Source organism: Alosa alosa, chromosome 15, assembly GCF_017589495.1.
Source record: "Alosa alosa isolate M-15738 ecotype Scorff River chromosome 15, AALO_Geno_1.1, whole genome shotgun sequence".
Classification (NCBI taxonomy): domain Eukaryota; kingdom Metazoa; phylum Chordata; class Actinopteri; order Clupeiformes; family Clupeidae; genus Alosa; species Alosa alosa.
In genome coordinates, this window is record NC_063203.1 from 5,872,144 (window position 1) to 5,893,901 (window position 21,758).

A 21,758-nucleotide genomic window follows, 5' to 3' on the forward strand; every position below is an offset into this window, starting at 1 on the left:
GAAGAGGAAGAAAGAGCAGGAGCGAGCTGAAGTTTAGAGGGAAGTGGGATGGAGCCCAGCACACATGCTCTTCCTGTCGCACTGCCAGGAGCGGAGGACGGGCACGACGACGGCGTGCACGGCATGCGGCACGCGGCACGCGCACGGTACGGCACGGCACGGTCGCGGTCGCGGTCGCGGTCTTGATGCTTGATCTTGGAGCGGAGCGGTGAGCCTGACGCGCGTGGCTGAGCTGGAGCGGCTCTGGGCCAGCTGCTTATTATTGTTCCTATTCTGTCACAATGCAGCACTGCACACACAAGGAGCCCGGGACTTAATTATCTGGAAGCATTTCAGACACCCGCCACAATGAGTCGTGCTAGAGAACACACTACACGTGTGTGTGTGTGTGTGTGTGTGTGTGTGTGTGTGTGTGTGTGTGTGTGTTTAACGTGTGCATGTATGTCTATCTGCGGGAGCAGTTGTGCCTGTTACAGCTGCTTTAAAAGTGCTCTCCCCTCTTCCCATGCCACCATTAAGCGCTATGAGCCAGACCTAACACAGCTTCCAGACCTGCAGCTGAAATACCTAGGAGGAATAGAGTGAGAGAGAGAGAGAGAGAGAGAGAGAGAGTGAGAGAGGGAGAGAGAGGGAGAGCGGGAGAAAGAGAAAGACGAAGAGGGTGAAGTAAATAGAAAAAGGTAAATAGGTTCAGCACACCTAAAGATGCCTGAGAGAACTACAACACCAAAGCTGTGCCAGACTTGACGGAGCTCTTCGAGCGACTCCTTCCCTTCTGTGCACAGCACACACCCCACCCCACCTCCACCCGCGGCCCTGGGTGAGAGAGAGAGCTCCTCTCTCCCGCACACATCTGGGGCTCAACCCAAATGCTTCATTATGGACCAGGCAGCACGGGTACAACCTTTATGACATCAGCGGAGAGCTCCCGTCCGCTCGGAGCCAGCGCGGATAAGCGGGTCTCTCGGGACGCAGCCTTGATCTGAGCCCCCACGCACATCACTCCCCCCGCCTGACCGCCGCCGCCCAGGCAACCCAACGTGACCTCTACGTGTGTGTGTGGGCGGGGAGTCTGTGTGTGTGTGTGTTTGTGTGTGTGTGTGTGTGGGAGGGGAGTGTGTGTGTGTGTGTGTGTGTGTGTGTGTGTGTGTGTGTGTGGGAGGAGTGTGTGTGTGTGTGTGTGTGTGTGTGTTTGGGGGGTTGGATTGGGGGAGGAGTGCTGCTGGTGAAAGTAGGCCTCTCCCCGGGCTCAGGGTGAAGCCATGCATAAGAGAGGAGTCTGTTGCGAACACGAGGAGGGGAGTGGGCAGAACAGGTGTGTCGGCCGAGCTGGGCCGACTGGCCGCTGTCCATGGGAATCAGGGCGCTACGCTACCATACACGCCACGCAAGACTGTCTCATTCGCTGAGCATCACAGCGCTCGTTTGGCTGCCTTGTAGGTCAGCATGTGGAAAGGAGTAAGAGTGGGGAAATCAGTGAAAACAACTCAAAAGTAGCGGCTACTTCTAGCAAGTGAGGACACCGTGGCATCTAGTGATTTGAGTTCTATGTGACATGTTGCTGTTCCAGTGGTAGCGGTCCCCCTATGGAAGCTATTCTAATGCTGTGGTTCTAATGCTGTGTGCTGAGCAGCCTGGTCCTCACTACACTCTGTTCCTACTGCTGATCTGCTTGCTCTTCTCCTCCTTTCTGCCCTGTTAATGCCCCCGTCATGTGTGTACGCACTACGCACGCTTAACAACACTAAGATTGGGTAGCAGGAGAAACCACAGTCAGCAGTAGACAGAGTGGTGTGTACCATGCAAAGGATATTTATTAGTTGCAGTGCTAGTTTCTGTTGAATTTGTGTCATTTGGAACACTAGACAGCCGCTTCCACCAGACAGAGCGGCATGGGACAAATGATCACATCTACTCTCTGCTATGTGTTATGGTTTGCTTTTATATCACATCTACTCTCTGCTATGTGTTATGGTTTGCTTTTATATCACATCTACTCTCTGCTATGTGTTATGGTTTGCTTTTATATCACATCTTAATGTCTCTTTCCTCTCTCCTCCCTGAATTTGTCATTAGTCAAGTGCCAAAAACAAGTGCCAAAGACTTTAACTGTTATTCTTTCCTATTTATTTGATCAACTCTTCCATGTTTTGTGTGAATTTGATGGTTCATTAAAGTCTGTATTAGCTAGCAATAAATCTATTCAACCGCACATTACACAGACGCTGAAATGTATAGTATAGTATAGTATATATACTTTTTTGATCCCGTGACGGAAATTTGGTCTCTGCATTTAACCCAATCGGTGAATTAGTGAAACACAAACAGCACACAGTGAACACACAGTGAGGTGAAGCACACACTAATCCCGGCGCAGTGAGCTGCCTGCTACAATGGCGGCTTTGGGAGCAGTGAGGGGTTAGTGCCTTGCTCAAAGGGCACTTCAGCCGCGGCCCACTGGTCGGGGCTCGAACCGGCAACCCTCCGGTTACAAGTCCAGAGTGCTAACCAGTGGGCCACGGCTGCCCCCAATGTCAGATTTGTCTCCTTTCTTTTCAAGTGGAAATGTAACTAGGACTGATGGAAATCTAGAAGTCTATATGGAATGATTCTGTCTACATGAGATTCTCCATTTGCAGGTGTTTGCAAAGCTTTGAATATATTTCACCTGTCATTTTCTGGCATGAACAGACTAACTATATGATTTATAACTATCAATATTGTGTCATGTCAAAAAAATATTCCAACCTCATAAAACTGCTCTAGTCCAGTCCCAAGCCAAAGACGCATGTAAACACTTCATATACAGTAGCAACATACAGTAGCAGAGCATCAGGATGGCAGTGGACATTCACAGCCACACCTGGTGATCTCATCCACATCACACGTCTGTCTCTGCCCAGTGAAACCTACTGGACACATGATATGCGTGTGTCGTCCTCCTGTCCGTTCTCCATGTTCCACCTCACCGCCTCACCGCTGGAGCATCCTCTGCTGACTGCTAGATCTCCTCTGCGGTGGCCCTCTCACCTTTGCCTCTCATTACTGGTCATTTCATTCCATGTTGACTTAGCGTCCCCCATCTCCAGTCGCCGCTCAGGAAGCCCTCCACAAACACAGAGCCGTCGTGTGCTCTGCTCTCGCGGGCTCCCATCCTCAGAGAGCTAAATGCCACACGCTAAAGCTAAATATACATGACACAGGCTTCTCCTGTGACATTTTAAGAGCTTACTGTGAATGCACTGTGGCATGGCTTCTATTGACAGCGGGGGGATTAGTGCGACACAGGAGTCTGAACCCCAGGGGAAGCCAATGCTCGTCAGACGAACAACACACACATGCGCGCACACACACACACACACAAGCATACAAACATCTACCCACAAAGCTGGTTCTGCTGTGGTTATTGCCAAAGTGGATGCTAAGACGCTGTGTTCTGTTGCATGCTCATGACTGCTCAATGCTGCAGTGGCTGGGGTGGCATGGGAGGGGCTGCTGTGGGACCCAGGAGAGCTGAATGACATGTGGCAGCACTGCCCACTGCTTTGGAAGCCATGTCAAAAGTCAGGGAACAAATGGCCATAAGGCTCAGATGACATCATTTCAATCAGAACACTATTTACTCTGTCTAATCACATCTGAACATAAGAGAGCGGGAGACAAACACCCTCATTGTGTATGTGTGTGTGTGTGTGTGAGTGTGTGTGTGTGTGTGTGTGTGTGTGTGTGTGTGTGTGTGTGTGTGAGAGTGTGAGTGTGTGTGTGTGTGTGTGTGTGTGTGTGTGTGTGTGTGTGTGTGTTCCTGTATAGACCTTCGGTGCTTCTTTGTCAACTCCCAGGAAGGTGCTTATTGTGTAGGGATTTTGTAAGATCATCTCCCGAAAAGAAAAGCAGCACCCCCACCCACACACACACACACACTCCTCCCCCCACCCCTCACTGCACCCCCCCACCGTCTTGTCTTCATGCACCTTCTCTCCCGTAAATAAAAGCTGTCACTTCATCAGGCCCCCCGCCTCCCAGCAGCACAAGCCCTTATTTGTGTTATTAATATGCATACTAATGCACCTATTTTATGGCTCAACAGTTCAGATTCGCTTTAGAATCAATTATCCATCTGTTTAAAAAATAAGCCCCGGCTCCTGCTCTTGTGTGGGGGCTTAGAACGTGTACTCATTTGGAGCAAACATACATGGGGCCCTTTAACGCAATAAAGATAAATGGCTCGATTAGGTGTGGTAAACAAAGGCAAGGCGGTGTTAGGGTGAAGGGGAGTAAAAAGGGGTGCTCTTTAATGAGATTTTGGCAAATGTACCAAATTACACTTCCTTTAAATAATGAGCTGCGTTGATTCCTTTTTTGGAGAGATGAGGGTATTCAAATTTTAGAAAAGGAACTTTGTCCTGCATCTTAAATATCAATATTTAGACAAAAGCACTAATGAGAGAGATATCAGTTAATATTCTTGCTCGTGTGTCCTGATTCTGCGTTTGCATGGAGTGGCTCTCGTCTTTGTTCCACGATAAGACTGATTAGTGGCGTGCTCTTAATAAGCCTATGATGTCTGCTTTTAGAGCTCTGCTCTACCAGATGTTTCCGTGGGTGCCGCTTAGAACACATCTGATGCTGTTATTGTTTTAACGGCTGCCCTGGGGCCTGCCTTCCAAGCCTCTCTCTAGACTTGCCTTTTCACAACCGCAAACCAACCCAAACCCCCATAAAAAAAAACAACGTACAGAAGCAAAAAAGCAGACGGTGCTTAGATCAGCAAGCGTCAGCCCCAAAATGAACAGTTACTCCCTCAGACGCTCTCCAGGGCCGCAGCTACCGTAAGTTGGGCAAATGGCTGACAAAAGTTTTTCGGTGCCGCAGTGGAGTGTCGGGCGGGAAGCTGAGGATTCCAGGAAGATGGATTACAGTGGGCGAGCGGCGCCTCCCTCTCCTCTCTCCTCTCTCGCTTCCTCTCTTCCTAACGACAAAAAGCCCTCCACCTATTATTCAGCACTCCTGAGGTGGAGGACAGATGAAATCATAAATTCATAATTTAACATTATTTCAATTTTCCTCTTCATTTAGTTCTGTAATGTGGGTTTGGGGGGGGTTTGGGGGGTCGGCGGGCTGAGGAGGTTGGCCAGAGGAACAGAGGGGGTCAAGGCCAGAATATCTATGGCATATTTTCACGCAAGCCCTCTCCCCCTACATGGCCGCTTCATCAAGGCAAATTACGGGTGGGACGACCTCTCCCTGCTGCCTCCATTAGGGCCCTGGGCCGTGCGCAACGCGAGCCAGGCATCAAACGATTTATTTGCTTCACTTACTTTCGGCAGACGATCAATCTCGCTATAATTATCTCTTGTCAGTAAAGCAAGGGGGCTCAGGCTCCAGATCACACAAGGGGGAGGAGGTTAGTGGAATCACCCCCCCCCCACTCCTCGCCCTCCTTTCTCTTCTCTTTTTCTGCCTCAATGTCTCTTGTCTATCTGTTCTCTTTCATTACTTGCGGAATGTCTACGAATAAGAGAGCGAGAGAGAGAGAGAGAGAGAGAGAGAGAGAAAAGGGAAAATGAAGGGAGGCACAAGCTAACGGCGTGTGCTGGGAGACAGACTGTATGATGTTTCTGTGTCTGTGTGTCGGATGGGAGCGCCGCCGCTGAAGTGCTGTGGGTGGATCTGGCGTGCTGCCAGTGCAGTCTGGAGTGGAGTGGAGTGGCATTAACTCAAACATACAGTGCTGGTGTCAGCCCGCGAGTCACAAGGCTGTCTCCGAGGAGGCCTCGCCAAGCGCCGCCCCAGCTCAATTCAACTTTATTTATACAGCCCCATTAACTAGGAGCATTGTCTCAGGGCAATTTATGGAACCTCTGGTCTAACACCTCTCCTGAAAGCATAAAGGCAACAGAGGCAAAGAAATACTGTTTAATCAGAAATCACCTAACAGCAGTGGCCAGCTCAGAAGGGAAGAGTTCTCTGTCTTCAGCCCACTCCTCTTAGCCACTGTGACTATTTTGGGTTGTTGTTTCTCTTATTCTGTGAGCTTGTCTCCATGCTGGTGAGAGAGAGAGAAAGAGAGAGAGAGAGGTGGACTTACTCAGCATGCCCATGCCCAGCATGAAGGCATCCATGGTGTAGGGCAGTCCTCTGGCCCGCCCCCGCGTCCCTGGGGGAAACATCACTTCCTTCGGCTGGGCCTTCTTGCATTCTACCTGTGAACACAGAGAGCGCAGGGACATTAGAGCACAGCGCATCACATCACACTCCCACCCCATCAGCAGAGCCGCTCACACTCACGCTTCACATGACATCCCATTTCTCCTGCAACAAGAGGCACAGCCACAGACATGTGTACATGACATCTTCCCTCAGGACAGCGCTCTGACACGGCCGTACTGTACCGTTCCACTCCACCCCATAAGCCCTGTGCGTGGGGGAAGTTCCAGCCCTGTTACTGCTGTTCTGGAATTTGACACTGATGATGCTTCTCTTGGTTAGATTCAAAACCATTTTACAGTCACATTTATGACATCCCAGATTCCAACAGCCATGGTGGTGTGGTTATTAAATGACCTATTCATTTCAATAGAAATAAAGCAGCACAGTGACCTATGGAGGCCGATCAATCCCTCTCTAGCTGGAGAGCATCCTGTAGCCGGCCGGGCGCTGCAGTGGTCAGGGGATGATAACAGAGGGGAGGTGAGCGGACAAACATTTGTGTGTGGACAGTCCTTTTATGATGGCTGTAGACACACAGACACACATATTTGGTGAAAAGCAACCCAATTTACATACTTCACAGGAACAGGGCAGAGTGAGAGACAAACCATTGACTTTGGAAAGATTGGACCTTTCCTTCCAGCCTACACACAGACACACACACACACACTGGCGCACACGCACACACACACCTGATGTCACACACACACACAGGTTGCAAATGTAAGTCGTCACATCCCTGTGTCGATTTTCTGCTTGCTGTGTTTGTCCAAGCATACTGAGGCCCGGCCTGCCCCAGGCAAGCGTCCTCTCTCTTATTGGTAAACATTTCCCATTTCTCTTTCCCTCCGTCCCAACTCTTTCCCTCTCATCTCTTCCCTCCCTCTCTCTCTCCTCCCGTCTGCCACTCTGCCTTTCCACTTTTCTCCACTCCACGTCTCTCACACTCTTCCCCCTCTCTCTCCATCTCTCTCTGCCTGCTCCCCCCATCATCATGGAAAGTGATGTGGGCCCTGGGGCCGCTCTGGTTCCCCTGTGTGTGTGTGTGTGTGCGTGTGTGTGTGTGTGTGTGTGTGTGTGTGTGTGTGTGTGTGTGTGTGTGCGTGTGTGTGTGTGTGTGTGTGTGTGTGTGTGTAGTGGGTGCCATCAAGCGCTCCGCTCTCCTGCTGCGGTGAATGACATTTCACCCTCCTCTCTACACCATGCATAGCTAAGTGGCTGTTGCTCAGAGACAGGAACCAAGGTCTGTGACAGACAAACACACACACACACACACACACACACACACACACACACACACACACACACACACACACACACTAATTCTCTCTGTGTTTGTTTTACACACACACAAAGACATCTACGAATGCTCTCACACTCACAAAGACAGAGGTGCAAATGTAATAACATAAACACACATTATTTTCATCACAAGAAACACACACACACACGGCTGATTTTGTATGGACCTAACTGTTAATACACCAAACCTAGACAATAGACACATATATAGAGTCTGGTAAATGGACACACTCACTTGCCCTGGTGGCACCCGACTTGGATGGGGAAGCTCAGTGAAGTGAGAGCACATAGCAAAATACAGCCTTATGACAGACATATATGGGAAAAATACAGCCTCCGACTACTCAACACGGTTGGCCTAATGCAGCATCTGACATCATCTGACATCACACACACACACACACACACACACACACACACTCAAAGAGAGACACGAGTTCCCTTACAAAACAAGAGATCCCCCCACACATGCAGTAAAAGCGGATGAACCCTACATAACAAGCTGGTGGTTCTCTGTGTGTGAGAGAGCCTGCCCTCCACTGTGCTGTCACACAATCTCTTCTGTACTGTCTCCCATTCTCTCTTCTCCCTCACTCACTCTCTCACACACAGGCAGACACACACACACACACACTCACACACACACACACTCTTTCACTGGGTATTACAGGGCAGTTTCACCAGCTGCTGGAGCTGCCTGGCCCACGTCTACAGGCTGTCCACACCACCAGCCCGAGTGATGGGGGGGTGGGGGGTGCAGGGGGGCCCCACTCACCCCCTCAGCAGGGTTCCTGTCTACCAGAGTCAGTCGACTGCCCGAGGGAGTGTCTGGACTCCACTCATCTGTCTGTCTGTGAGTGGCTATGCACTATGTGTCTGTGTCTTTCTCTCTCTCTCTCTCTGTGTATGATTGAGGGAGAATCCATATGTATGTGCTTTTGTGTATGTGGTAAAAAGGCACATCGAGTGTCTGTCTGTGGGTTTGTCTCTGTGCATGTCTAATTCTGCTTGCCTCTCTGTCTTGCTCCATGCCGTTGTTTGTCTCTTGGTCTCCGTACGTGATGTCTCATTTTAGCCTGTCTGTCTGTCAGTCTGCGCACACGTCATCCCTGTCTGTTTGGCCATGTCTGTCCATCCGTCTATTTACCTGCCTTTTTCTTTTCTGTCTTCCTCTGTCTGTCAGTCTGTCTCTATTCTATGCGTGTCTGTCTTTCTATCTGTCTGTCTCTCTCACACCCACTACCTTTGTCTGCTGCTGTCCAACAGGCAGGTGTCTGTCTCTCTGTCTCTGCTGCTGCTGCTGAGGCTGCTGCTCCATTTGAACATCTGGCAGCTCCTGTGACTGCTCAAGCCCCAGCACCCCCAAGCCCCTCAGCCACAACCCATCCAGCCTGCCCGTCTGCAAACAACCACAACAGCAACAGCTCACTGCCCTAAAATGGACGACGCGATTGAACACAGTGTAGGACAAAGAGCAGGATATAGAAAAGTAGGAACACTGGATTGTGGTTAATGTATTGCAGGGTGTGCGGTGGTTGTTAAGTTGTCTTCTGCACAAGTGCATTAGAGTTGACAGTGTTTATGTTTGAGACCTTTCAAAACAACAAATAAGTGTTAAACCAAAATATACAATCACATATCTTCCCTCCAGCACTACTTGGTTAATGTCCTTAGACACACCAGACAGCACCCTTTCCACAGACCCTTCAGAGAGCATGGGTATTTCTATGCCCTCTGAGGTGCACAGACTGCCATTTAAAGTGATAAGGAACATTACATTGGCATTAAGCAAAGAATAGGCAACACCCTGTAGAATACAACACACCTTAATTACGCGCACTGAGCTAAACGAGCTAAGAGGGCGTGACACGTCTAATTATTGTTCAGTCGATAATTGCCATGGCATTTGGTCGTGGTGGCTGTTAGACGTGGTGGTTTGGCTAATCATTGAGAGCCGTCGTCGGCGCAGGTGTCATCAGCGAGGGCCGTTGGAGGTCCCGGGGTCCGCGGCGGCGGCTAGCGCTCCGCTCCGCACTATTACTTAACTAATTAGAGGGAGAGGGAATGGGTTCGGCTAGCGTTAGCACTGATGAGGCCCTTCACGGGCCTAATGAAGAAGATGAGGAGGAGGGACAGATCGCTAACGACCTGGGAGTGGGAGAGGCTCCGCCGCAGGGAGAGGAGCAGGGAGGCAGAACAGGTGAAGGCCTCAGAGTAGAGGAGGACGCTGAGCCAGACACCGAGACAGCCCAGGCGAGCACTTCCTCCATCTCATATCCATGCACTGGGAGATGATATGGGTAGGGCTATGGTCAAGTTATGGGGACAGCCAAGTATCCATCTACAGCACATCATCTTCTGACAGATGGCTGATATATTGGGCACAAATACTGTATCCCTGAAGTGCACCTTTGAGTGACTTGAAGTGACAAGACAGATCAAATGTGGGGACTGGCAAGCTCACTGACAATCAACCAAGTAATGGCATGACCTCACCTGTAATACCTACCTTACAAAACAACCCAATCAATGCTTACATGCAGTAGAGTTAATCCAAAAGCCCTATTCAGCTGTAAGGCAAGCCCCGGGCAATCCAACAAGTTCTGAGCTGCACATTATCATGTGGCAGGGGAGGACCCGATACAGTGCTAGCAGAGATTGTACGAAGCTGTCAAATTTTCACACCCAATTCATCAGTCCACCACCCACAGCTCTGGCTGTCAAGTATCAGTGCCATGGACACCTAAACAGCTGTCACCCTCCTCTGGTAGGCCAGGCCCCTCCTGCTGCCTCCACAACTCCCCACATCTCCACATTTGAATAGAATACGAGGGGGAGAGTAGAGGTCAACTGGTGGGGGCAGTGGGTCCAGGGGAGAGCGGGGAGCGAGGTCAGGGGGTGCGCATGGGTGGCGGGGGTGATGGCTAGCGTCTCGTGCTGTGGGCCAGCAGGCAGGTGGGGGGGCACTCAGCAGCTCTGGTCTCGCCTCTCTCTCGTCTCTTAATGGTCAGGAGTGGCAGACCGCAGATGATCTGCAGATCAGAGCCGTTGGAACGCTCTTGTTCTATTGACCCTGGAGACAGGATTGTGTCATAACCTGAGGAGTGCACTGGGTTCCTGTTCTCACGTTCCATTTGAGGATGATTACCTGAGGAGTGCACTGGATTCCTGTTCTCACGTTCCATTTGAGGATGATTACCTGCGGATGGCTTTCACCCCCCCCCTCATTCCCGGTGCTGCATGTGTACGGGAGGATGCTTATTTACAGTTGCTAATGTGGAAGATAAGGAGTGGAGTTGTTTTGAGGCATCACTGTGATTATGTTCTCCATTGGCAGAGCCTCAAATGCACTGCCTGAGGGATCGGGGAAGTGATTATACACTGTAGCTTCATTAAAGCAGAGTGGAGACATTCACTGAAAAGGTATTATTTATATAAGCTGAGACACACACACACACACACACACACACACACACACACACACACACACACACACACACACACACACTGCTCCTGAGACACACTGTCTCTCTCTCACTCGGACGTACACACACACAGACACACAGACACACACACACACAGACACACAGACACACAGACACACACACACACACACACACACAGCACAGCACATATACGATCATATGTAAATGCGTAGTATATGTGTGCATACACTATTATGCACGCATACAGTACAGCCATAAAGATATTTATGAATGTCTGCTTATTTAAAGGATGCAAGGATGTTAAGGCTCTTTGTTCATAGGAACCAATTGCACGGTGGCATTAATCAAACTTTTCCTCGACCATATTGCACAGATGAATAGCAGAAACAAAGGCTGTTACTTTAGAAAAACAATGACTCAGGCAAAAGTAAAGGTATCCATCAAAATAATGGCTTGGATAAGAGTAGGTGCATTATATTCAAATGCGGGGTTATGCAATCTTGCCATTAAGAATAAGAAAGAATAAGAATAAGATAATAAAAAAGTACTCAAGTTATAGCAATTGCATAATAATGCATTGCAAATTGCATTAAAACTACTCATATAATTCCAATTTATTGGGGGAAAATACAGACAGGGGCACCATAAATTCAACACAAATAAGGTTCTCAAAGTGAGTGTTGTTCAGAGTATGGTGCAATGAGCCATACAAATGCTAAAAGACACCTGCAGGTAAAACTAATCAGTAAATAACACATAAAAATCTACTCAAAACAGTATAATTCGATTCCAAAAAAAATCCTTAGGCAGCAACCGAGCACAGTAAATGTGGTCCTAGAAGCCTGTTTGCCTGCACTTGAAGGACAAGCACTGCCTTTAACAAGCTCAATCACCCGCACTGACACACCGCCTCTGATGACAGTGTGCTGATTCACTCTCTACCTCGCTGTCTTCTTCACATACACACACACACACACACACACACACACACACACAGCACACAGACAAACACAGAACACAGACACGCACACACACACACACACACACACAAAACAGCAGAGCCAAGCTTTAGCGCCCACAACAGAATGACTCACAGCGCAGACGCCTCACTCACACAATCTCCATCACACGCTCAGGGAGAGGACAACAGCCTCTGAAATAGGACAATGTTCATTAGTGTGTGAATGTGTACATCACACGACAATAAATGGAGGAATCTACATGAATGATGCCATATTCTCAGGCCTGGCAGCTTCTGTGTGGGCACTGGAGAGAGGAGCCAGCACAAGCCATGGAGGCACGTTTCAGGTCGGGCTCTTTCATGCACACACACACTAGCATAGCTGAGGAGGAGCAGGTCTATGCAATCAGAGTGAGGCTCAGCGGAGTTTATTTGCACATTTATTGAGGATTCATTCTTTTTTGATGAATGATGCAGTTAGAAGGGAGTTGAATAAACACCTCAACTGATAAGATCTTGCGTTGTTTGATTCCATACATCCAGACCTCGTGTAAGTGGCCTATTTAACGCCATCTTCAGCCCTAGTCTATGCTAAATGATCATCTTCTTACTCGCCCACACAACTTTACCATTAGCTCAACACTCCTGACTGCATAGGTCAGCATTCAGCACCTGCCTTCTTACATTGTGCAGCTGCTAACATAAACACCAGTGAAAATTGCTCATAATTGCATCATTAAGGGATCATGATGCTTGATCTATAGCAAAATGTTTCTCTATATGGACAAACTGCTTGTTGTGATAAACTGTAGTGTATTCCTTGCTACAGTCTGCCACTGACTGTCTTGCGCCTGTTCTGTTCTCCTGTGTGGCACAGTGGGAGAGCGCAATAGTGCGATGCTAGCTCACACGGGGATCTAAAGCTCCAGTCTCCTGTGTGCTCCTACTCACTCTCAGTGCTAGTGCTCACAGGCCTTATGTTCCAGTGCAGCTGACAACAGCACACAGGCTGTGTGTACCTGAGCTCTCTCTATTGATCAGTTGCCCATTCCACCTTCTTCTATGGATGCTTTCTCCCTTTAGCAGACAGCTGGGATGTCTCACCTCTAAAGTGTGCAATATTAATCTCTCTCTCTCTCTCTCTCTCTCCCTCTTCCAGCTCTGAGCCCCCCATACCTCCAGACGCGACAGCGCTCTGTTATAGAGACTCTCACCTCCGACATAAATTCCAGCGACATGCAAAAGGTCACAGAGCGACAAACTGCTCTGTCTTGTTTGTGAAGTGCAGGCAGATTAAATAAAAAGATAGCAGCCCTGCAAACCCCACCGTGCTCCACTCTCCCTGTTCCCTTTTGCTCCAGGGCAACAGCATTCGCAGCTTAACAGCCAGGCATAATTCACCGCAACTGGAATTAAATTACATTGGAGACTTGGGGGCCGCCTTACATTATTGATATACTTACAGCTATTTCGCCTGACACAGAAATCTATATTCACCAGACTTTTAAAAAAAGAGAAGGAAAATAAATAGAGAGAGAGAGAAGAGAAAAAAAGCAGAAATGCTGTCAGGGACTATTTACAGTATACTTACTGGAGAGTATGTCTATTTTACAGAGCTTTACCATTAAGAGGCTACTTGGGAACGCACCAATAATACACATATAAAAAGAACAAAGAAACCATAGGAGCTCGGGAGGCCTGCCAGGGCTCGTGGATTGAGGGAGCTCCGCGGTGGGACTGGACCGCAGGCCTCTGCATCATCTCAGCGCCACCTCGGTGAGTCACCGCCTGTCTGTCCGCCAGCTAGCCTACGTCCACTTTATTGGCCCCTCTCTGCTGTCTGTGTTACATCACCTCCCGTCAGGCGCCCGTAATGGCCCTTTATGTGGCCATTCTCCTGGCCATGTGTTTGCTGCTTTGTTATACATGTCAGGGGTCAATTATGTCGAGGGGACACTGCTCTTTCACGCCTTCACCTGCGTTGTTCCCTTTCTTCTTTAAAAGGAGACGATGCGGGGCGTCTCATCCTGCCCATGTTTTGACACCTCGGGGTACAGAGAGCACTTTGCCAATAGCGTGCTCCATTATTAGCGTGGCTGAATGACTGTAATCTTTTCAAATATCACAATTTCCCTCCATTAGTTCAAGCTACTCAAAATTAAATGTACTACTTAAGCTAAGTACTTAAGTTCAAGCTACTTAAAATACTGCCACCGTCTCCCACGGGTAAACAGACGGACAGTTGCCATCACAATGACCACAGCCGTAAAATCACCCCGAAAAATGCAGACGGCTGATGTAAAAAACAGAAATAGGAGACAGAGAAAGACAGACAGAGAGAGAGAGAGAGAGAGAGAGAGAGAGAAAGGGAGAGAGAAAGGTAGATAGAAAGATGAGTGTAAACTGATGGCATTTTTTTTGTGCCGAAAGCCATCATGTTGAATCCTCTCAACGTCTTCTTGTCACACCCTCTTGTGTGTGTGTGTGCGCTTACTTGAGAGTGTGTGTCAATGTGCTTGTATGTTTCTTTGGGAAAATGTGTGTTGACGCTTCGAGCAAGAAAGAAGAGAGGAAGAGTCATTCCTCACACTCACACCCTCTCTCTTTCTCTCGCTCTCCCTCTCTCTCTCCTCCTCCTCGCGTTTCTCCTCACAGCGGTAGATTATCTCAGAATGATATTGCAGGCCCTGAGCCACAGCATGGTTGAGGCAGACACTAAATTGGTCCATCGACACACACTGCACTTATCACACATGCTAATGGGAGGCGGCACGGCAGGCAGGCAGGCAGGCCAGCAGGACTCTCCAGCGGGCGGCCTTCTGCTCCCTCGCTCGCTCGCCCGCGTCTGATGGAGGGGGTCGGCCACCGACACCGGGGGTAACCTTTCTGCTCTGTGACGGAAACATGGCTTGGTGTGGCTATGCCAGTGTGTGTGCGGGTGGGTGCACTTTTCTGCTAAATAAAGCTGTCTCTTTTCTGCTTTGTACATTATTGGTGTCTATTATTGTATTTCTGTGTGTTTGTGTGTGTGTGTGTGTGTGTGTGTGTGTGTGTGTGTGTGTGTGTGCTTGAGCAAGAGAAAGTGAGTGAGAGGAGGAGAGGGAAAATGTGTGTGTGTGTGTGTGTGTGTGTGTGTGTGTGTGTTGCAAGCAAGCGCGTGTTCACACATGTGTGGGTCAACAACATTGCCAGGGGTAGAGAGAACTGTAGAGGACTTGTTCATGTTCCTTACATAAGTCACTCCAGTACAGACGTGCAAACACCCTGAATCTGTGCACTTTATATTGTATAGAATAGAGGACAGTGACACACACTGCCTTATAATACCTAGAGTGTGAGTTAAATACGCCATTATATAAGAACCATTACAACACCGGAAGAAACATTTTCTAACTGTCTCTACAATAGTCATTTGAGGTAGGACTTGGACATATATTTTCAGACAGGCTGATTTATGTGATATTATGACAATTTATTACAATCATAAACCATGTTTTTATAGCTACAGAAACGACAGTGAGATGTTCTGATTCTAATTTAATAAAAAAAAGCTTGCTGGATCTTTTTTGGTGACAGCTAATTAAGACTACTTACAACTAAAAACTAAATCTACAAAGGCGCCATCAGACATGAAACATTCCTCAATTCAAACAAATGTATTAGTCTGACAAGCTGCCTTTCCGAGCAGATACAATATTTGAACTTCTATGGTCACACCTTTCAACTTTTATTCTTTTTTTTCATGTGACTAATTCATGTGACTAATTTACCATTTAATCTTAACTTCTGCTTCAGTCTATATGCAGAGGTTCCCATAATAACGGTTTGTTTTGACAACGAAATACTGTATGTGTGGAAAACATGCAAATGAGTTGAGATCAGGAGCGTGAGCTGGTATTACTGTGACACAGACCATCACCATTGAACTGTTCAATGCTTCACTTAAGGGAAGAAGAGAGATGGACTTCTCTGCATAGTCTGTCTGCCTCTTCACCCCCTCCATGTTTGGATACTGTCTGTCCACTAGGCACTTTTTACCACTGTCTTTCTGCCTCACTGCGTGCTATATTAGCACATTAGCACATATGCATAACCCCTCCTTCCATGCCACAGCTGAACTGTGGCCACACTTATACCTTTTCTTAAAATAGTTATATATATAGATATATAGACTTTATTCTTGCACTGTTGGACTTACTCGTTTGCACTATCACCATGACCACTATCACCATTGCACGATCACCGTGACACTCACTCACACAGAGCACCTTACCTTACTATGCACAGAGAATCACAGGCTCAGTCCCTGCCTCAGTCATTGCAAGCGCCTCTTGATTGATTAATCACCACTATGTGGATACTGTTTTTAGAATTGATTTAGATTAAGTGTTAGTATAATTTGTATTTTAGTATATTTAGTATATTCTTTATCTTCTACTGTCCTTATTGCTTAGTTGTGTTTTTATATTATATACTTTTAATTACTTTTTCTGCTGTTAGTGAATGTGTGTGTGTTGTCTGTATGTTACTGAGACCTTGAATTTCCCCTGGGGATCAATAAAGTATCTATCTATCTATCTATCTATCTATCTATCTATCTATCTACAGGTATCACCAGCGCGCTACTCTATACCGGCTGTCTACGTGGACTGCAAATGCAGATTGAAATGAGCAACAGCAGAATACAGTGTTTCACTGTGAGGGAGTTTTAGTCTGGCTTTACATAGCAAAATACACTGGGCCGGATGTACAGAGAAAGCGCTAATACCGAGTTTTTCTATGCGCAGAAAGTTAACGCTATGCTTTGCCATATTGCGTGGAATTTACTAAGCTGTCACTTCATTACGTAAACAGCACTCATCACCGCCCGTCCCTGCCCCCTCTACAACCCCTCTTTACTTTTGCATAGATGTTTTTAGTTAGATGAAATACTTCAAAAATGACAAGGTGTCTCAAAAGTGTCTGACAGGCCCGGACCTCAGAGTGCTAGTCTAGCAGATTGGGAAGTGTAGGTTGCTTTTGAAGAAAACCGATGCTCTGAATACTGATTCAGCTGTCTCTAAAGGTTTCTCTAATTGATGCATTTAACCGCAATTTGGATTTCATACATTCATTCATACATATGGCAGAATACCTAATCAATCGCTATTAGCACTTCTCCTCCCCTGTGTGCAATACTCCCACTTTCCCCTGACCCTCCTATGAATGCATATGCATGACACAGAAAAGCGCAAATAGCCATTCTCAGCTCCCGCGACAGACAGTCTGCGCTTTTTCCTCAGTGCGGCCTGTTTGTACATACCTTGCCATGTTTTTGCGTGCACGTTACGAATCAAATACGCCTGAAGTGGGCGCAAAAACATTAGTACATCTGGCCCACTATGTTTCACTGTGAGGGAGTTTTAGTCTGGCTTTACATAGTAAATGTCAAGAGATGTGCTTTTTATTTGCTTTCCGACGTTTCTAGAGGAAAGGCCTAGCAAATACTACAAGAGGGGCTGCCCTAAAGTCATCCCAGACTACCAAGAAAATAAAATACATTTGCTTTCCTCAGAAGTGTGAGTCAGAGTTAGGGGTGGTGTCAGGTAATGCCACTAGCACTGTGGAGTAGTGCTGGGCTTTGGCTTCAGCTTGAGCTGTGCTTGCAGTGGCCAGAACAAGCATGCGTGAGCATCTACAGTACCATCACATCAATTATGAGGGAATGACCACATCCCTGTGTTGATATCAGTTATTATAGGGCCCTCCTAACCGTTGACCTATGAGATCATTTCTATGGTGGGCAAGCTACCTCAGAGGGATAGTAAATGAATGAGTGAGAGGTAAAAAAAAGACGGAGAGTTAGAAGGTCAGTGCTGAGGAACAGCCCTGGTCTGAGGTCAGGAGAAACCTTCTGCCCCACCCCCCCCCCAGCTCCCCTCCCTCTTTCCTCTCCACTTCTCTCCATCACCAAATATAGCCCTTCCTGTGTAGCCCCACAGCGCGGCACTAAAATTAGCCGTGCCTTATCGAGCAGCAAACCCCCCACCTCCATTAGCCACCACTCACACCCTGTCAGGGCACATGGGACCTGGCTCAAGGTCTCCTCCACTAACGCTGGGCTTTGTGTGTGTGTGTGTGTGTGTGTGTGTGTGTGTGTGTGTGTGTGCGGAGAAGAGAGAAGAGAAAGCAGAATGAGGTGGAGAGGGAGAGACAAGAGGAGACGGGTGGAGTAAAAGGCGTAAGAGAGTAAAGAGAGAGGGAGGAAAAGAGGGAGAGGGGGAGCAGGTGCAGGATGGAGGTGAAGAGCCAAATGAAAGAGATAGAGGAGGAGGGAGAAAACTAGAAAGACGACGGAACAAACGTCACGACTGAAGACAAAGCTGTTCCCAGCCATCTAAAGCAGCTCCTGCTAATGATGAATCCCATGTGAAACAGCCCATACGGGAGAGAATGAGACATACTGTAGGTCCCAAAAGAAAGCAGGTGAAGAAGAAAGAGGGAGAACAAAAGCAGGAGAGATCTCCAGGACACCTCTGCATTACTCTCCTGGGCCATTACACTGAGCTCTTTTCAGCTAACCCCCATATCATCATTAAGCTGCACAATCACAGCCCACAAGCACAATCTCTCCTGGCCTCCCCTCTTCTGTTGTCTCCTCTGGCCCTGAATGAACCTATCCCCTGCACACACACACGCACACACGCACACACACACTCTCTCTCTCTCTCTCTCCTACTATTCTCTCTGCTCCTTCCATTTCCTTTTTCTCTCCACTTTTTCCTTTTTTCCTGCAGATGCCCTGAGTGTGGGGGCTGTGTGTGTGTGCGTGTGTGTCTGAGAGTGTGTGTGTGTGAGTGTGTGTCTGAGAGGGTGTGTGTGTGCGTGTGTGTCTGAGAGTGTGTGTGTGCGCTCACCAAGGCCCAAGTCGGGTCTAAGTGGAGCGGGTCAAACAGCAGCGTGTTCCAGGCCACCCACTGCAGCCGGAGGAGGAGGCCTGATGAATGTTTCATGCGATGCCCGCCGCTGCTCTGCTCCAATCAAACCGGGTGAACAGCGGGCCAGCTGGTCAGAAGGCACCAAAGCTTCACCCAGGGCCTCCCTGCCAACTTAACCAGTGCTTTATGGCCCATTTGGGCCCCCGTAGTGACTGTGCGGCCTTACTGGGTCACAGTGCTGCTCTAAAAAGGGTCTGAGGTTGTCTGTACTGAAGCTCAGCAGCTCTACATTCATTCACACCCTACTCCTCCGTCATTACCCACTCTCTGGCACAAGCTTGCCCTTGCTGGCTCCACTGCTTTCCTCCCTCCACCCCTCTCATATATATAGATATATATATATATAGGAAATATCCCTCTATTTCCACTCTTTCATACGTTTTGAGAGCTCCAGTTCAGGTGTCACAGATGGCGCTTTTCTGGGATGGCAGCAAAACAAGCAGGCAATCTGTGGGCACCATTACTGTCCTTCACTATATATATATATATATATAAATAATAAACAGGATAATGCTGGAATAGTACTCTAGAAGATGGACTTTTTAAAGAAAGTCATTTGCAAGTCAAATGCCCATACCGGCTATGGGCAAATGATGCTGGTGTGAAGACAGCTTTGATCTCAACAGGCAAACAGCAACCAGAACAAGCAGTGGAGAGATGGGAATGCCCAGGAGAGCAGCTGCTCCACACACACCCTCTTACCTGCCCCAGCCTCTGCTGCCGCTCTAGCTCCCGCTGCAAAGCTCTTGGTCTCTCTCACTGGACGCCTTATACCAGTGCCCTCTGCAGGCACACACACGCACCAAAATACAGCTGTCATCATACTCCCACCGACCCACCCAACCCTTCTCCACCCCTCATCTTTCTTGCTCTCTCTCTCTCTCTCTCTCTCTCCCCGAGTGATCCTAATGATACATGCAATTCCCCTGTAGCCCAATTTAATCCGTGCCAATCAATGAAGGCCGGGCTCCGGCTGGACGCCGAGGACAAGAGCAGAGAGGAGGAGAAATACAGAAATCACAACCCTTGCTGGGGCTCTTTGAACAATGAGAGCATTTGATGCAATATCATACAAAAATCAATAGCCCACTGGTTGGCCTGATGGATTGGCAAAGACCCTGCCATCCTGCCACTGGCCAACAAAGGCGCCTTGTCTCCTTCTGGAATTTTTTTTTTTTCCATGGCTCTGTGCCGTCTGTGTGCTTGTGTTCATGTGTATGGGGGCTCTGCATGTGTGTGCATGTGTGTGTGTGTGTCTGTTTGTGTGTGTATGTGTGTGCGTGTGTTTTATAAAAGAGAAGACTGAAGAGTGATAGAAAGAGTGTCTATTACAGTGTCTATTCCGTGTGTGTGTGTGTGTGTGTCTTACAACCACTATTTCTAAGTGAGCATAGTGACTTGGTTCAGACTTGGACATCCAGGCTGCTATAACATGTCATATCACATCAGAGAAAGGCCATGGCATGTCTGTATTCAAAGCAAATAGTTAGAGCTCAGCGCACAAGATGAGAGACGCTAGCCTGACATTTCAACTTGGCCTGTGGTTCACTATTAACTGTACAATACGGTGAAAACATAAATGACCAATAAACATAAGAAAGGGCAAAGCGAATCAAGCCAGCATGTCGGGACCACCTGGACTGTGGATTTCAATTACATCTCCCCTCCCAACACTGTAACAAGCTTACAGAAATAAATCTCTCCCTGCTCCAGACCTTCCTGGGCATGACTGCCGTCCCAGTGCCCCCCCACCCCGTAGGGGGAATTAGGGTTGAGGGGAAAGACAGGTTGTTCTTCTCCCATCCTGGCTGAGGGGGAATCACAGACGCAATTTCATGGTTTGTGACTGGTGCACACCACTGCACACACTCATCCCCCTCCACCTGGATGCATGGAGCAAGACAGGAGAGAGAGAGGGAGAGAGAGAGAGAATCTGACTGAAAGAGATAGAGACGGAAAGGGAGAGAGAGAATGTGTGTGTGTGTGTGTGTGTGTGTGTGTGTGTGTGTGTGTGTGTGTGTGTGTGTGTGTGTGTGTGTGTGTCTGCTGCTGCCCATCTTCACATCACCTCCATCTTGCTGAGGCCCTGAGGCAGTGCGCCCCTGCCAGTTCATGAAGACTAAAATATCCATCCCCTCACACACTCTGATTATTTCTACCAACAGGGAGAGAAATGCAACTTACCATTTTATTATTGATTTCATGAAAATGAATCTCGCAGACCTTCTCTACCACGTCTTCATTCTCAAAGGTTACAAAGCCGAATCCTGCATCAGAGAACAGAGAGAGCGAGGGAGGAGGCAGAGATTGAGGGGAGGAGGATGGAGAGATGGAGTGAGAAAGAGAGGGGGAGAAAAGAGAGAATGAAAGGAAATCAGTTAATCAGTTCAACTTCTCCCTCCTTTTTTTCCTCCGTCACAGAAAACAGGAAAAGGCCAAACAAATATGTGCTGATTAGCATTCTGCCGCGTAAAAGGAGGTGTGATGAGCGCTCTTGAGTGTGTGCCATGGCCGTGGCCAGCGCCTCCTGGAGTCCTAATGACAAGAGGATGATGCATCTGCTCCTGTGGCCGGCCGCGGCTCCCCCTGCTCCTTGTCGTCCAGATGAAGGTGTCGTGGGCATTCTTAAAAGAACTGGCCGCCAGCTCCTCAGAGACAGAGAGAGTGCAGCGCGCCACACAGCTCAGAGCTCATTTAGGGAAGATTCAAGGAGCTCACGCTTCCAGGAAAATTTCACTGGAAATATTTAGTGCTCTTCCTCGGTTGATATTCCATGCTTTAACACATTCCATTTTTTGTAAAGATAGAAAAGCTGCTATTTAATGTCTCTGTTTATTTCTTTTGTGGTCAGGTAATTTGCAT

The 21,758-nt window shown here is 48.2% G+C and overlaps 1 protein-coding gene across 16 annotated transcripts in view; it reads right to left on the minus strand.

Annotated features, from left to right (window-relative positions):
• Positions 1-21,758, minus strand: part of msi2b (musashi RNA-binding protein 2b) — a 225,251-nt gene that overhangs the window by 45,423 nt on the left and 158,070 nt on the right. For all 16 annotated transcript variants that reach the window (XM_048265509.1, XM_048265500.1, XM_048265507.1 and 13 more), the window contains exons 8-9: positions 21,081-21,163; positions 6,089-6,203 (exon numbers count right to left, since the gene is read on the minus strand). In XM_048265509.1, the coding sequence (XP_048121466.1) occupies positions 6,089-6,203; positions 21,081-21,163 (198 nt within the window). The remainder of the gene's footprint in view (positions 1-6,088; positions 6,204-21,080; positions 21,164-21,758) is intronic.